The 17,720-nt window shown below is 40.2% G+C and overlaps 2 protein-coding genes across 7 annotated transcripts in view; one reads left to right on the forward strand and one right to left on the reverse strand.

Moving 5' to 3' along the window:
- The first annotated feature begins 668 nt into the window (after nt 1-668).
- On the forward strand, nt 669-13,443 carry LOC310839718 (rho GTPase-activating protein 24-like). Of its 2 annotated transcripts, XR_014561605.1 has the most exons (3): nt 671-1,613; nt 2,406-3,363; nt 5,256-13,443. XR_014561605.1 is itself a non-coding variant. In XM_083728642.1 (2 exons), the coding sequence occupies exons 1-2, from the start codon at nt 1,294-1,296 to the stop codon at nt 2,641-2,643; spliced, it is 558 nt and encodes a 185-aa protein (XP_083584768.1). In that variant the 5' UTR covers nt 669-1,293; the 3' UTR covers nt 2,644-3,966. The 2 variants fall into 2 exon arrangements, 1 of the variants encoding a protein (XP_083584768.1); XM_083728642.1 differs by lacking the exon at nt 5,256-13,443 and having other exon boundaries at nt 669-1,613; nt 2,406-3,966.
- The window catches only part of MAPK9 (mitogen-activated protein kinase 9), a 41,253-nt gene continuing 29,428 nt past the window's right edge, over nt 5,896-17,720 (reverse strand). For 3 of the 5 annotated variants that reach the window (XM_083728582.1, XM_083728580.1, XM_083728581.1), the window contains one exon: nt 5,896-17,340. In XM_083728582.1, the coding sequence (XP_083584708.1) occupies nt 17,198-17,340 (143 nt within the window). In that variant the 3' untranslated portion in view covers nt 5,896-17,197. Of the gene's footprint in view, nt 17,346-17,720 lie in introns of all 5 variants that reach the window. The other 2 variants (XM_083728583.1, XM_083728584.1) reach the window with 1 other exon arrangement.

Genomic DNA, 17,720 nt, shown 5'->3' on the forward strand with positions numbered 1-17,720 from the left:
TCACACAGCTAGGAAAAAGCCCAAAGGTGAAAAGTATCTTAAACGAGTATTGTTGGCTTCAAAAGACGGAACATCTTTTTCAGATGTACGATTTCCCTTTTATTTTAGCAGAGGTTTGCCACCAGCGACAGCTAGAGTATAACACCAAAGCAAACTGAACAGTGTATAGGTATAATCTCATCTTGGCACATGAAGGCTGCTCTAAGCCTCTGAGTTGCAGACTGGACAGGGTCTGCTTACCAGGAAAAGCAATATATGAACAAATATTCATCCTCATTTGGAGGGAAGCCAGTAAGATTTACCCATCACTTGAAGGTTACATATAAAGGCCTCTTGAAATATTAAAGGGAGGTTTGGCACTTTTTCTGGTCACCAGAAACATTCACAAACTTGGATAACTCCTCTCCTATGAAGAGGAAGGAGTTGTAGAGAATTTGCAGCATTGTTCATTTCATTCTTCATTGGCAAGGAAATACACGGATCCCCTCCTTTGAGAAGGTCAGCAAAATCTATAATGTTTCCTAGGAGGCAGGTACAAGACTGTTACAGAAAGGTTCATTCTGTTACAGAAAGGTTCAGCAAATGCACATTGAAGTATTTTATCTGTACATGTAAACTGTTTTCTGGTTTTTAACTTAAGATGTTATGATTGCTTTGTATAAATGTACTGTTTGGTCTTGACAAAAACTTAACCAATTTAGTGAGACACAGAATTTACCACTGTAGAAGTACAGTGAGGTGCACCACCACCCAGCCAAGCAGAAGCTGGTTTTCGTTCCTTCAGCTCCCTTGTGACACCAGTAAATCCAAAATCAGATTTAAAACACTTCTTCTATTGTCTTCACAAAAGACATAGAGGACCTTGTACTTGCATGAAGGCAATCCAAGTTTTCTTTCCTCTCTGCTGCCAGTTCTGGAGAAATTTTAACAGAAGGGAGCAAGTAGCAGTGCGTGGGCCAGTCAATGTTCCATGCACCCACGTCAATCAAACTGCATAGGGCAAAAGAAAGGAGGGCAATAAAAGGGCACTGTCTCTGCCAGACAGAAACAAGCCCTCACTGCAAGAGGACATGTGAAGCACGGCAACTTGAGGCGTCTCCCATTCCAAATCAAGAACAGGCTCTGGAGCTGAAACAAGACCCAGGCTCCAATAAAGTGGATTATTTCCAAGCATTTGAGAAGCTTCAGACAGCTGCAGCTAGGATGAGAAGTCTCACAGTCCAGGGTGAAAGAAGAACAGGGACAAAATCAAAACTGCTTATTACCTAGAACTGAGCCGAATGCCCTTTTCTGATGAGCCTAAAGGATATAAACAATATTGCCGAGGTCTCTTGGAAGAACTGCCCAGATGACACGATGCTTGAAGAAAACCTAGTTTCGAGGCTTTTTAGCAGACCCAAGTGCACAGAAGATTTTGCAGAAACTAATGAGGGCACATCGAATATTTCGGGGCTTCGAGACAGCTTGGACCAAGTCCAAATGAGCAACTGTAGCGAATATCCCCACTCGAGCAATGACAGCTCAACAAGTCAGAGTTCCTGGCAGGACCACTTTGTCAGTCTAAAGCAGCAGATGGCCAGGCAGAAGGCAGAGTACGAGACTAAGATTTCAAGGTAAGAGCTCCGTCCCTGAAATTTCTAATGCATTTTCCTTTGGGTTTCTCAGGGGCTCCTACTACGAAAAGACAAGGAGTTGTGTTGGTTTCTAGATACTGGCAACACCTATTGGTTTTTGCCAGAATAGGTTGGAATGATTTACATATAGAATGCACTAAAAATAAAAATAATCACATGCTGCAAACTTTGAACTGGTGCTGTAGTTTTAGCTATGACCTTTAAAGGAGTAATGAACATAACTGTGCTTTGCCAGAACAGTATTTTCTTCCAGAAAGGCCAACAGAAAAATATGACTGTATGACTGGCATGTATTGGGTGGCTGTCTGTGGGTGGCTGTCTGAATGCACGTTTGTTGGGTGGTGGTGGTTTTCAATAGAAAAAAGATAGGAGTGTGAGCTTTTCACCCTCCCTCTTTTTCTACCACAATCTTATTGCATCTTGCAATGAGACTTGAGCTCCTGGGGATAATATCCCTTCCCCCTGCCCTCCACGGGCCCCCTGTAGTCAGTGTGGTTCTGTAAGTGATGAATGCGTGAAGATTGTGATTCCAAACAGCACCAGGCATAATAGATAGAGAGATTGATCTGGTCATAGATGTGATGGTTTTAATAATTTTGTATCAGGGCATGTGAGAAGAGCAACAGTATCCTTCTTTGAATTGTGTCTTATTTATAGGGCCAAGAATGAAGCGCTTGAAAAGTGCTATGCTTTAAAAATCACTATGTCAAAAGACAGGAGAAAGGTGGGCTGCGAAATGCTAAACTACAGTGTCTGTGTTTATGCCAACAGCCTGGAACAACGGAACAAAGAATTGCAGTTAGAGATTAAAGATCTGCGTTCGAAACTGGGTCAGCAACGGAAGTGGCATTGCTTGGTGGAAATTAAAATGCGCAACACAGAGAGGGCACACAAAGATGCGGAGAGAAGGAATGAAGCACTTCAGAGGGAAATGGAAGAGTTTTTTGATACTTTTGGAGAATTAACACATGAAGGAAAGATAACAGAGCAAATTGGCCAGAGCTTCTAGGGAGTGACTGGCCTTGATTCTGGCTCCCCTGCTGCCGCCACTCCCATTTTCTTACTACATCCAAATGTAAAAGGTGGAAATCCTGGACTTTTCAGAGCAATATAACATACTATGATTATATAGAATTCTTCTTGCTTATATTTTAATATATTTCTATATGTTGTAAAGTATGTTGTGCAATGCTTAATTCAAATAGTTAATGCAGAATTCAGGGTTACACCCTATGATACCATTGACCATGGCAGGCTGCTGGATTGGCTCCGTGGCATGAATTTGGTGTGGGGGGCGGCATTGGTTCTAGTTGCAACGTTGTGCCCAGAAAGTAGCATTGAGAAAATGTTCCTCGGGCCCACGGCAGTTACGTTACAGGATCCCATAAGGCACTCTTTTATCCCCAATGCTATTCAACACTAAATGAAGCCGATGAGAGCAGGCATTTGGCGTTTTGGAGCAAGGTGCCGTTCATATGCTGATGATACTCAGCTCGGTTTTTCTATCGCATGTGATTTAGGAGCAGCAGTGAAAGACTGGGACTAGTGCCTGGATGTAGTGATGGGCTGAGTCTGAACTATGGGAAGACAGAGGACTTATGGGTAGGTAGTTCTTTGATCTGGGATGCAGGCCCAATTACCTGCCCTGGATGGGGTTGCACTCCCTCTGAAGGAGCAGGTACATAGTTTGAGTATGCTGCTTGAACCACCATTGTCACTTAAATCTCAGGTGGCCTTTGTGGCTATTAGTACCTTTTATCAGCTTCAGCTGATATGTCAGCTACAGCCATTCCTGGATAGGGGTAACGTGAACACTGTAGTTCATGCTTTGGTAACAATCAAGCCTTGATTACTAAGAGACCTGCACTGACTTTCCATTTTCAGGTTCACAGTTCTTGTACTCTTGTACCCTGAATAACTGAGGCCCATGATACCTTAGGGATCTCCTTACCCTATGCATCCCAAGTTAACCACTGAGGTCATCCAGGAGAACATGACTATGGGCCAGAAACATGACTCATGTCAAAGAGGAGCTATCCTTTCAAGAGTCCAACTCTATGGAACTCCTTTCCCCAGGAAGTTAAGACAGGCACCAGCCCTACTGAGTTTCAGATGCATGAAAGCTTTTGAACCCTGAATGCTTCTCAATATAACTTCCAACTTTTAATAAAAAACAATCCTTTGAGAGTTTAAATTCTGGAGATTTTAAATTTTGGAAGTCTTTTTTTTTCCTTTCCAGGGGACAATCCCCTATCATGGGGTATAGTCTGCTATCTGTATTACTGCAATGATGGGCAACATGGATAAAGAGAATGAAGACCCATTCACCAAACTGTGTGGCAATCATTTAGAGGTGTATACTGAAAGAGAAGACAGATCCTCTTATCTCACCACTTCTCATTCCTTAGATTAATCATAATATGGAAATAAAGACAAAAAGAGGAGGAGGCAAGCAGGCAGGCAAACTCAGGAGGAAAGCTGCTTACCTGTTCACAGTATCTTTGCAAAGGAGGATGGGGAGAAAACCGGAATAAATTAGCCATGCCTTCATTGACCCACTTGACTGTCCTACCAGCTCCAGTGGTTACTAGCTGCCATTGCCAAGAAGGAAGTCAGGTAGAACAGTGGTGGAGGGGATATATTTAGGGACCTAAATGTAAGCACAAGGCATAGTTTGAAGGCACATGAGGCCACCACCTTGCTGAAGCTAAGAAGTTCTAGGTTCCTTCAGTGACTGGCTAAGTGGGAACCACATGTATACTTTGGGTTCAAGGATGGGAAAAAGTGGGATAAATTTAACAAAGTAAAATAAAAATGAATGTTCCATGTGGCATTCCCGGTCCCCAGGATTGGCTACTAACACAACAAAGGAGGTACACGGCCTTCTTGATTACGAAGATTGGGGATGGTGGAATGCTATATATCCAGCAAAGCTACCTCTCAGGCAGAGAACCACACTGGAACGGAAAAAAAATTATTTTCCACAACAGAACTCATATAGCAAAAAGTTCTTTTAGTTATAAAACAGAAGAGGGTTGTCCCCCCCACCCCCTCCAAAAATTATACAAAATGCAACTATGAAATCCAACTGAAACTTTGCATCATTAAATATTATTGGGGAATGTAGAGGTTCAATAAATTACAATAAAATTGGGGAATGTAGAGGTTCAATAAATAAAAATTTTATTTCCCCCCCCCCAGGCATGGGGCTGGGGCGGGGGAAGCCCAAGCTTCCCCCGACCCCAGCACACAGAACAGGCTGCTATCCGCAAGCCTAGGGAGCCCGGCGGGAAGTCGCACCGGTCTCCCCAGGCTTGCGGATATCTGCCCGAAGTTGCGCAGCTCTCCCACGGCTTGCCGAGAGCTGCACGAAGCATGAAGCCTGGAGAGCTGCCTGAAGCCTGGAGAGCGAGAGGGGTCAGTGTGCACCGACCCCTCTCGCTCTCCAGGCTTCAGCGAAAGCCTGCATTCGCCCCATAGGACGCACACACATTTCCCCTTCATTTTTGGAGGGGAAAAAGTGCGTCCCATAGCGCAAAAAATACGGTAAAACCCATTATTGTCATTTCAAAGATCTGCAATTCCCTACTGAGTTTTTAAGTGTACTGGCCTATGCTACAGAATACCTTAATATTATCCATTTGTAACCAATTCTGTTAACTTTAAAAACCTGTGTGTAATGGGAAACCTTGCCCCAGAAACAAAATGTTGCTTTCCTGTTTTATATTTCAAGCAAGGATAGTCAAGGAAAAGGTTTCTAGAAGTGGATTTTAATTTTTGTAGGTAGGGCAGCTGACCCGTGTGTCCTCAAGATGTTGCTGGACTATGATTCCCATAAAACCTGACTATTGGCCATGCTGGCTGACGTTGGGAGTTCACAGATTATCTAGATAGCACAGATTAGCTGCTCCCCCTGTTGTAGATGGTCAATAATTTTGCTTGCTTTAAATGCAAAATAAGCAACAAGGGCCTGAAAGAACATCACATGTAGATGATACCGGCCATGTCTCTAAATATCCACAGTGGCATTATTATGGCATTTGTAGTTTTCCTGTTTCACATGATCCTGGAGTATTCTAATAATCATCTACACCACCTCTGAGGTTTCCCCTCCATCCAACTAGTGGTTTAAAAAAATATTTTGCTCTCATTTTTTTATTCAACTTAAAATTGCTCTTCCAAGATTATCCATATTTCCCTCCACCATTCCAAAGAAGTATAGAAATACTAATGTTGAGACACAAAAACCAGCAAGCCAGAATTCTTATATACATTTTGTCCACATTTATTTCATTTTTACAGTGCCTTTAATATAGATGTTGAAAGACAAGACTATTGGGGAGAAATGGAAACCCAAATTAAAATAAGACTAAAAGCTAACACTTAATAATTCACTATTAATAACCTTATTTTCAAAAGTCGAGTTCTGAGGGGGGAGGCATCTAATCTTGTTGAAGTAGCCATGGTATAAAATAATTCACTTCCATTTTCCACAGAACATTGCACAAGCATCAAGAATGAAATGTGTCAAGAGCCTCATTTAGTACACAGAACAGGTCATTTGATGTATCAATACACTGAGATTTCAAAGGTTTAGTCTGAAAGCACATTTCAAACTGACACAATAAATGACCCGAGACTCCAAACATGGTGAGGATATTAGGACTTGATGCCATTTTTCTGTGATAATTTGTATATATAAATCACTTGAATACAGGCACATACATCGCAGCACATGTTTTACAGGGAATAAACAATATTGTAAAAACAAAGGCTTATGGGGGAAATCTGAAAGATAAAAATGCAAATATGAGGAAACAATTTAAGGCTGTTTGTTAAAAACAATATTTTCATAGAGAGCTCTCCAATAGTTCACCTAAGCATGTTACAGGCATAATGTACTGGGACCTTCAATGTAAGCGCCATTTAAATCAATGAAGGCCACCGACAGCTTACTCATTTTGACTGGGCTTGTACAATGGAGGTTCCAAAACATTCTGCCCTAAGCCAAAATCTAGCTGGATTGTTTAAAGTTACTGGAAACTAGGGGAACAGCTAACTATAACATCTGTTAGCACAGCACTGCCAAATTCAACCAGTGTGGCTACAGTTTAACTTCAGTGGCAACACAAGTCTTCAGGCTGATTCACACATCAGCTTTTGAGGCTTTCAAACCACAGTGATGTGGCCAGGTTACTACAGTGCGATAACACACCCATAGTGAAGCAACTCCTGGTTTAGCATAGCACTGCAAACACTTGAAAAATGTAATCAGCACAAACAGTCTTAAGGTTGTGTGAATCAACCTCTGGAAATCCCTGGAGTCATTCTCAAAAAATTAATGAGGATCTACCACAATCTAATATTTTAGTTTTAAGAGGAGGGATACTTGAAAAATGCTCAAAAGTTCACCTAAGGTTTTTATTCAAAAGTTTAGCTAGACTGATATGCTTTGTGTATTGCCTTTAATTAAATACTTCATTGACTTTTGAATTTAACAGTTACATTTGGCCCTTGAAAATATGTTTCATGCATTACCCAGTAAAAGACCCAGAAGCGGAAACAGCATTTTTTTTTTTGTAGAAATCTACATTTCCTTCAGTATTCCACAATAACTTTTTGTAAAGAAAACCCAAACACTCTGGAAAAGGACAATAGCTAAACATAAACCAACAACCATTTAAAAATATATGCATATAAAAATGTCAACCATATTGCTATGCCAATTCTTGTTGAAAAAATTCATGTAGGCATCAAAAATTCATTACAAAATTGTGCACATTTCTTTTTTGTTTCAGTCACCACTGTTTCCCCTAAAAGATGATAGCACCTCACAGTAGCATCTGCTATGAAAAAGTGGGAAGGGTACAGCTTCCTTTCTCATGTGCACTTCTACAGCAATCAAATATGGCCATCATTAACATACATAATTCACCTTCATTATGAATGGGAGAAAGATGATTAAGCTGTCCTCTGTGTTTCAGTCTAAGGCACATAGTGCAGCACTAAAGCCCTATATCTGCAAAAAAAAAGTATGCGTACTTGTGAGAGAAATACTATGGACAGAACCAGGGCTTGTCACTGAGATGGGATCCCATCTTTGTGTACATTTTATATAAATTGCCTGTCTAGCATGCACAAGGGTTGATTCCTGCAAGCTTATCTGGGTACTTTCATAGTATAAATACTGGAAAGCTAATTTATGATGCATAGCCAAAGATTATTTTTTTAAAAAAAAAAATCTAATGAAGAACCTGATTGCTAGCAGTAATTTCGAATCCAGAAAGACATAATGCACTTAAGTCCCATTACTTTAACAAGCTCACAGCCAAGTGTACACAGATCTTGGACAGTTTGCAAAAGCACTTAGCTATGGATTTTGAAACTCAGCTTTCTATTTCAGGGTTATTTCCACCTGACATTAAAGTACACTAACTTTTAAGCAAAAAAAAAAAAAATGCACATCCAAAATGTTTAAAAATAGTTTTATTTTTAAAAAAAATCAATATCTTGGTTTAAACTAGTCTCCTCCCCAGAAACCCTAACTACAATTATATTAATTCAGTCCACAACAGGCGCAGCAACACACAGCGTGATCCCTGTTGACATATGAGCCTGTTTCTCCCAACCTTTCCACAGCACGTGTAAAAGATTATGGACAGTCGGCAGGCAAGGCTGTTACAGGGAACTGGGGTATGTGGGTGCACAGAAACACACACCTTCCACATCCCATCTAGCCCTCTTGCTTTACTTGGGCAAGAGTATCTGGCTCCAAGCTTTCATTTTTTTGACTGAGCAGAGAGAATACATTAGATGATCATAAGGGATGATGTTAAAGCACCAATCTCCCATTACACACTAGTGCAGGGCCTTTATATGCACCCATAGATGAGCACCAGAGGAGAGAGGAGGAAAATTTCCCTCATATGCATTATGGAGAGCCCTACGTAAGCAGCTACTGCGTTCGTGCTGGACTGCATCAATTCCAAACACTTTTAATAAATAAAGATTGTGTGATGAGAGAGGAGGCATGGTTGTGTTTAGAAGAGCCCTAAAGTGCTTTAAAAAACACAATTAACAAAACAGATTGCTGTGCAAAAATGCAGGCACTCTTTCAGAAAAATTAAGCAGCAGCATGACAAAGTAAAAATTAAAATCTTAAATACACAATTTGAACCTTAAGTACATTTTCTTTTCAATTTTGGAACCATTAGAATCAAATGAATTAAGGAACCAATTAATTTACTACTTCCAAGTAGTATATTTCTACTTTATTTTTACAAATTCATATACGTATTGAAATATAGGACCCAGACTTATCTACAATATGCACAATGAGTTAATGGCAGTGAAATCCACAATCAGAATTACAATTATAAAAATAAAATACAATTGTTTTATAGTTTAAAAATGAGAACATGTGTTTTCCTTTTGCTTTGTTCATATGAGAAGATGGCTTGTAATTCTTTAGCACAAGAGATTCTCAACATGCATACCAAGCATAAAATAAAATTTAAAAAAATTACATAAAGGTATTAAAAGTAGAATCTAAACAAATTATCTTATAATTTTGGTTCACTGTTTTTCATAACGCAACATATAAAAAGTGATCTCAGCAACATTGATGGTGAAGTTATGAAATTAAGGATCAGGCAAGTCAGCTGAGGGAATTTAACCTGACTCCAAGTTCTGTCTCTGGAAGCAGATGTGCACATCACATTAACTTCAAGTATGTTATCCAAGTACACACATGTCCAGGAAAACATTTAGCTCCAACAGTATCACTAAATGTAGCATCAAGCCCTGATCAATTCCATACTACATACACTGACTTCATCTGTGTGCAGAATTTTACAGACAACGTTCATACTGAATTTACAAAATGTTGACCAGCCTTTCTTAAGCTTGCAGTTCTGCACCTCAGTTTAACAATCCAGTTCCCTACATAAACTGTACAGTGGAACCTTGGGTTGCGAACGTGATCCGTGCAGGAGACATGCTTGCAATCCGCAGCATTCACAACCTGCAGTGCCATGTCTGTGCACGCGCGTGATGCGATTCAGCACTTCTGCGCATGGCAAAGCACAATTTAGTGTTTTTGCACATGCGCGAGTGCCGAAACCCAGAAGTAACCCATTCCAGTACTTCCAGGTTTGGTGCGATCTATAACCCGAAAACGCGCAACTTGCAGCGTTCGCAACCCAAGGTATGACTGGATTGCTGCCAAGACTGGACCAGTATTCTTTGAGGCACGGTCAAGAAGGATGCCTCTGCACTTGAGGAATAAATTCCAGATATTTATAAGGAATGCTATCCAGCATGCATCTTGCACATTATTATGGCCACCAATTCTGTTTCAAAAAACTGATCTCAATTTAGATCCTGCAGCTTTTAGTGCAACCTAGCACAAATTTGCAAACTGCATACTTATCTTCCCGCTGAACTCCTGGGGTGTTAAGCTGTAGCCTAAAACTACAGATCCATTCTTCCTACATCTTAATTGCCTTGAGCCTAAATTCAAAGAACCATATACCTAGTTCCACATGCCCCAGGGAGCTTCAGAGCAGCCCCCTCCCACAGCACATGGCATGTCTCTCTTGAAACTGAAGAGAGTTTCAAAACCAGTTTGTGATATAGCCCATGGTGTGGTGTTCAAAGGAAAATAAGAGTAAAAAGGTCTACTGGGCTCACCTAACTTAGAAATCTGGATCCTAGACCCTCCTTCCAAAGCAAAGAATGAGGAACTGGTGGCCCTCAGATGTTGTTGGACTCCCGCCACCCCAGACAGTATGGCCAAGGGGCAGGGATGATGGGACTTGCAATCCAACAACATATGGAGAGCCGTGGGCTCCCCATATCTACTCGGAAGTGCATACATTCCACAGAAAATCATGTAAACCTGTAACAGTAACAAAATGAGTTTAAAATTAAGCAGCTCATGCTGAAACACAGGACTTGAAAGGATGGATCCGTGAGGGTACAGCTGTGTTGTTTTTAAACCCAACACCAAATAGAACACATGCAGATGCCTAGGTTAGCCCAAAAGTAAACATTGGGGTACATAAACAAACCCTTGTTATTAGATTTAACCAGCCTGAACTATTTGATAAATTTAGTTTTACTGAATAGAAAATGATACTATTTCAGAGGCTGTGTATAAACCTAAGCACGCAGGAAGCACTCTTCCACACATTACAGGAAGCAGCAAAAAGCACTAGTGACTTGACTCTCTTTGCATACTTACATTGTAATATTATGGACATTTAAGGTATGCAGAACCCTCTCTTAATTTCCTTTTTTGCCACTTCCCCAAACGTACCAAAGCAGCTGTTATCTATTTGGTATGATCTGTGCAGATACGTGCCTCTCTTTATATAATTAATCATAAATATGCATGTTCACACAAAATCATTTCTTCAAAACACTTTCTACAAACAATTCAGACTGAGAATGGGTTGCTTCTAATTTCCGTAATGTTCTGAACAAATGACAAGGGTACATGCAAAGACAGTTTTTACATCTACTCCATCTCTGCAATGCCATTCAGCTACTCAGTATTATGTTTAAAGAAATATGTAGAATATAAAATCTCAACATTTAATAGCCAATTTTCTTCATTCTCCCTTTCAGGTGAGCAGTTAAGTAGAACTACTGACAAAGAATGGTGGTTTAAATATTTCACAGTATTGCCAGAGCATGCTATAGTAGTCTCATGATGGGATTTTGTTATTGAAAGACAGCCATACTTGATTATATATACACATAAAGAGCTTTTAAAAAGGTGAACATTTAAGTGGCTCAAAGATACCAAACTACAGAAGACAGAAAATATTTAAAGGAATAAACTTGATCTAAATTGTAGGAAGAAATGACCTAACTGAATTAGCCTCCACTGCTAGAACTTTAAAAATAGCATGTATAAGTTTGAATCCATGTTATATAATACTTACATTCTTTTGTGGCAACAAGACCAGTGTGCAAATTTAGGTTTCAGGTTTAGTCCTAATACATAATTAATAGATATAGATTCTGGATTCTTAAATGAGTAAGTGCTAGAATTACCTATTTTGAAGCTGCTGTAGATACAAGATAATGATAAAGGTAAAGGTAAAGGGACCCCTGACCGTTAGGTCCAATCGCGGACAACTCTGGCGTTGCGGCACTCATCTCACTTTATTGGCTGAGGGAGCCGGCGTACAGCTTCCATGTCATGTGGCCAGCATGACTAAGCCGCTTCTGGCGAACCAGAGCAGCGCACACAAATGCCATTACCTTCCCGCCGGAGCGGTACCTATTTATCTACTTGCACTTTGACGTGCATTCAAACTGCTAGGTTGGCAGGAGCAGGGACCGAGCAACGGGAGCTCACCCTGTTGCAGGGATTTGAACTGCCGAGCTTCTGATCAGCAAGCCCTAGGCTCTGTGGTTTAACCCACAGCACTAACTAGTAAAGTTATGGAAGTGGCCCACTGGGTCATGTTTTCCCACTGTCTGCCCCATACTCATGTTAGTTCTACCTTTCGGTAATGAAACTGGTCAAAAAAATAACCTTATCACTTGATTTACTAGAATAACATTTCCTATACTAGAAGAAGAAAACAGTTTGCAAATATGTATCTCACTCATTTACGGCAGGGGTGCATTCCTTCATGCATAACCTTCCAAAGGCTATAAGACAGTGGTGGATGGGCAAAAGTGGGTGGCACAAGAGGAGCAATTCTTATCTTTGTACAGTAAGTTACATTCCGACCCTGCAAAGGTCAGAGGCTTCTGCACCCCCACATTGCTCCATCCAGACAAGCAAGAGGCACTGTCACAGTTCAAGGAAAAGTGCTCAAGGCAGGACTGAGCAGGGCCAATGAGAGGCCTGGCCTGGGATGGGGCCTGACCCAGGAAGAATTGCACAGGGCAGGCAGTGAGGCAGGAGGGGCTGCATCTGGGACCTGGTGGTGGGGTTCTCCACCACTGATTTACCGCGTCTCGTCCCTTTGACATAGGCAGTTTACAAGAGAATGAAATATTACAATTAACATATTTTAAAATAAGAACTGGAAAAAGTGGAGATGCTAGGTGACAAGGTGACAGTACTTCTAAGTTGGTGAAAATATTACCTGAGCAGAGACGTGTGTGCGTGTGTTAACTATATTTCTTTGACATTCTATGTGAAGGCTTATTATAAATTATGAAGGGCCACCCAGTCATGTAAGCTCCCAGCTCTGGTCTGAAGTGGTACAGCCCAGGTTTGCCACTTGAGAGAACAAAGCCCTATAAAAGCATTATATTGAAGAAAAGTGTTACAAGAGCTTTTAAAAGTGGCCATCTTATTTATTTCCAAACTTAAGAGTATGTGTTTAGACAGTGATGCAAGGCTGCTTTATAATGAACATGACATATCTCACCCAACACTATATAAAAATTAAGCACAAACTTCACTTTTGCTGCCAGTAAGCTATAACCAGAACACATTTACATTCCATTCTCCTCCACACTTCAATCCAGTAATTTTCCTCTTCACTTTCCTTTCAGCAACAAGTTCTTCACAAATGTTTTTCCCCACTACCGTGTGTGTCCCCCCCCCACTCCATTTCTTGTTATAGGCAAGCTCTCCCTTGTCACCAAACTGATACAAAGAATCACTAGAGCTCAGCCCATGATTCCTTTTTCCAATATTAGAGATGAGTCTTAGAATACGATATTAAAAGTATTTGTTAGCATGTGCAGAGTGCCTTTCTGTCACCACTGAACAACAGCAGCCTCCCTCCTCCACACACTTAGCATTCAAGAGCAGTTCAACCCAGGGCTGCTTCTTGATGACTAGACATTTTGGCAGGGCAGACTCCAGAAAACAAGCTGTCTCAACCAAATCAGGACAACTGAATTCCTGTGATCTGAACTAGTTGTTCCTCATACTGTTGAAGCACAAGCCTCTGGTTGCTCTAATAGCTCCAGTGTCACAGCCTTCACACAACTCACTAGAGTCCTTGTGTACTTCTGCCCCACCCCTGGGAAAACTTTGTGTGATAATCCTAAAGTAACGCTGAAGCATGAAACAGAGCCCAGTCTCTGTTGCAGTACAGCACATTCAGAAAAGAATGCTCCAATTACTAGATATTTCATACAAAGTATACATACATAATCCTTGAATGCCCCACATTTACAAACATTTATGAAAATATTTTCATAGTGGTTCTGGAAGTACAATGTACATTTTGAAAGATTTAAATCCTATAAAACTAACATACATTAACGCTATTTACAGTGACGTTAATTTTTAGGACTAATTTGTCATTATTTAATTAAGTTATACTGGGATAAATCTGCATATGAATGGGAAACCTCTTTTTTATTAAGCACACATTGAAGCATATATTCTTAGTTAAAACATAGATTTCTATTTTTCTATTTGTAGGTATAATCGATAATTTAGACTCTCTTCAAAGAATAGCTTAATAAAAATGCTACTTTAAGAAGTCAGAGTTGCTCTGCAACACCTCCTTATACAACTTTTTGTTAAATACATTGAGTTGTATCAAACCCAATGGGAGGAAGGCTGCATCCCTCACCCTGCAGATGTACTATAGAATTACACTATAGAATGAAAAATAATGCCATAGTTATGCATTGATAGTTTTTTAAAAGGAGTAATTTTCTTTCTGTCTGTGTTCAGCTTTAGCAAAAGCACTCAGGGAGGATTCTTTGCATACTTTACATCTTTAGGTATAGAGATTTAGTAGGAAGTCATTTCAACATTCACAGCCAGTAGAATGTCAGACAACATTATGAATCAAGATGGGGCGGCCAAGATGTCAAACAACTTGAACTTTTAGTCTAGAACTTATTCCTTCACTTGTTCCCTGCTAATCGTCTCTTTCTTCCCTCATGTTCCTCTGCTGTTTTCCCCAATGCTGAGTGTTAATTTGGGACACCAACCTGTCCTAGGTGCCATCCATATGGATCCTGCTATACAAGTACAGGCGTCCCCCCACTTATACGGAGTTTATTCTGGGCCCCCACATGCATAAGTGAAATCACATAAAGTGGGAAGCACCCTCTGAAAAGACTCTAAATGCATATTTCCCCCTGCTCTCTAGCTCTCTCTCCCACTCTCCACATGACTCTCTCTTCAACTAGAGTTAAAGCTCTGGGGCTGGTTGGAGGCTGAAGGCCACACACGAATGTAGATGTGCCTGCGCTACCAGCTGTTAGATGGGGAGGCTGAGCAGCCTAACAAAACCCTGCTGCACATCAGGTCTCTTCGGGGCTTCCTCCACCCTCACTGACATCTTCTTCGGACTCCGGAGAGGATCTCCTCATGTGTCACAAGGACTTTACAGCTTTCTTCCACCATTTCCTGGTATTATTCTATTTTTTTATTTTTTATTTATTTATTTATTCATTCATTCTTTCATTCATTCATTCACCAACCAGCGCTATGCATTCAAGCAGTCACACATGAGTAGAACACATGTAAGTGGGGGGGATGCCTGTATTAGATTATAAATTACATCCAGGTTCCAAAGGTTTACACACCTAGTTTTAATTGTGCACTGGGACTGAACCTTAGAAAAATCACTCCTGAAAGTCAGGTACCCTGACGACCAATGCATTGCAAGGGGGGGGGGCATAATGTGCATGTGATTCTTAGGATCCTGGCCAACAGTTTTACAGGGCTCTTTAAAAATGTAAGTTTTATTTTTAATAACATACCTGAAATTAACTTCTACTGAAATGAATGACATACCTGAATAAGCACTCTGGATTGGGGCAATCCATTCATCCAAAAATCAACTCATACACAAATGTATCACACAAATGTATCACAAATTCATCAGCTGCTGGCAGCTGCACATAATAAATAGCTACCACAAACAAATTTCATACCATCTCGCATCTCAAGCACAATCTTTAAAGGAGGCAGTTCCCATGTTCAGCCGCAAGTCTCAAGTGAAAAGATAGCAATAAATTTACATGCACATCTGGAAAACCCTAAGAGCAAATTCAAAGAGACGTCTGTAGCAGCAAATGCAGCAACATGATACAAGCTACTCTAAAATGTATTTGTGGACCATTGCCTGAGAGTGCTTATCCTACAAACATCTATTTAGGCTGCAATCCTATACTCACCTGGGAGTAGACCTCACTGAATTCCTTAGGACATACTTCCAAGTAATCTTGCATCAGATTTTGATGTTAGTAAAGTGCTGGTGCCAGAGCAGAACGATGGCATATATAGTCTGACTTTGGTTTTCAGTGGAACAAACAGATGTCCATCACCAAGCCAGAAATCTGCATTGTTTAGAGCTTGCCAGTAAGCCTGTTGCACCACATGGGATTGTCTCATAACTTTGTTCCTCCCACCATATCTAATACAAAGTGTTAGTCTGGCAACCCACCTACACATTCACATAAACATTTTCATTTTAAACCCTAGGTGAATAGTTTTAACTCAAGCTCAAGGTGTGACGAATTACAATTTTTTAGAGCTAGAAAGAAACTGAATCATGTCAAACTGGTGTTTGCCTTTGGAATATGCCAAAGAAAGAGGGCAGGGGACACACAATTATGTATAATAAATGTAGTCCTTTTCATACAGTTCGGTGTTTAAAATAGCCCCTTTCACTTTCTTTTAGAAGTTTCTATTTATTCTGGATGTAGATGTAGTTATTTATACATAGGGAGTAAAGATCCCTTTTAATATACAGACCATAAAAGCAGATATTTTAATGTCTATTCAAAGGGTCAAGGTAGGCCTCCAACCCCTTTGAATGCCCCCATTCTTAATCAAGTTTTCCATGGAAATGCCAGAGTATGAAAAAAGGGGTCAGGATTTCTACGAGTGTTTTATGAACTGCTTTAAAGACCCCCAAAATCTTATTTTCAAAAGACACACTAATGCATAAATGCATGCAAGAATTAAGAAAAATTCCCACATGGCACGTTTTGCTTATTCCACCTTACCCCTTGAAATGAAAGCACTGAAAGAGCACATTCAGAGAAGCAGAGTTACATTCAGATGTAAAGATGAAGCAAGAATTCACAAGTTTGCTTCTTCTATAGAAAAGTACAGAAATTAGGAGGTGGAGAGGAAAAGGCCCCGAGAAAAGAATGCTATGTAGGTAAACAACTGCCTCTATATTTTACAGTACTGAAAATACCAGCAAAATACACTAATATAGCAAATGCATGTAATTGTAAAGATATACATTCAACGCCACTTACAATGGCTTTCTTCTTTTTCTTTGAAATTTATATTGATTATATTTCAAATGTCTGACAGAATGCCCATAAACTCATTAGAGCTTTGAGTTACTCTAACTGCTCACCTGATGTAGGTTAAAACAGAATAGGTATAGTAATATTTGTTTCGACCCGAGATATGAAGTTGCTTTCATTTTACACTATTAAGCAGATAGTCTTATTTCAACTGAGTAAAATCACAGGCATTACTTTAGAAAAAAAACATGCAGAACATGGAGTTTCTTGACTTGGTTCCATAAACTTACAAGCATTTCAGGCCCAACAGAAGCAAAAGTTCTTTGCCAATGTTAAATCTGCAAAGCTGATCACCGGCATCCTTCAAGTGTTCCTGTCAAAGCATCAAGGCTGCTGTCTGTGTCTGAAGCCAATGTTTGTTCTGTCGACATGGATGAAATGTCATTGATAGATGATGACTGGGAAGGGCTGGTGTTGCTATTCACTGCTGCATCTGTGCTAAGTAAACCAAGCATAAGAAAATCTGAGGCAAGACATGGCTGGAACCATAGATTTTACAGAACTGTATTCATTGTTCTGGTGAATTTATTGTGGTTTGCTTTATTTATGTGCTTTTGTGTTTGATATTATAGTGTTTACAATGGTCCAGCTCTCCCCCCCGCCACACACAAAATCCTTTTGGGATTATTGTGAGCTGCTTTGAACTCAACGCTTGTCGTCAAAAAAGCGGAATACAAATATTGTATCAAATCAAACAAATTGATGATATTTTAGGATTTATAGTATTCTTTCTCCAAACACAAATGGCTTACCGTGGTATTTCTTAAAGGAATATGTATATGCAATACTGCAAGCTTTCTACTCAAGGGCATC

This window comes from Podarcis gaigeae (genome assembly GCF_964106915.1).
Source record: "Podarcis gaigeae genome assembly, chromosome: 2".
NCBI lineage: Eukaryota > Metazoa > Chordata > Lepidosauria > Squamata > Lacertidae > Podarcis > Podarcis gaigeae.

Coding starts and splice junctions, on each gene's coding strand:
- LOC310839718 (XM_083728642.1), top strand. CDS start 1,294: ATGAGCCTAAAGGATATAAACAATATTGCCGAGGTCTCTTGGAAGAAC. Junction 1,614..2,405: donor TACGAGACTAAGATTTCAAG/GTAAGAGCTCCG, acceptor TTATGCCAACAG/CCTGGAACAACGGAACAAAG.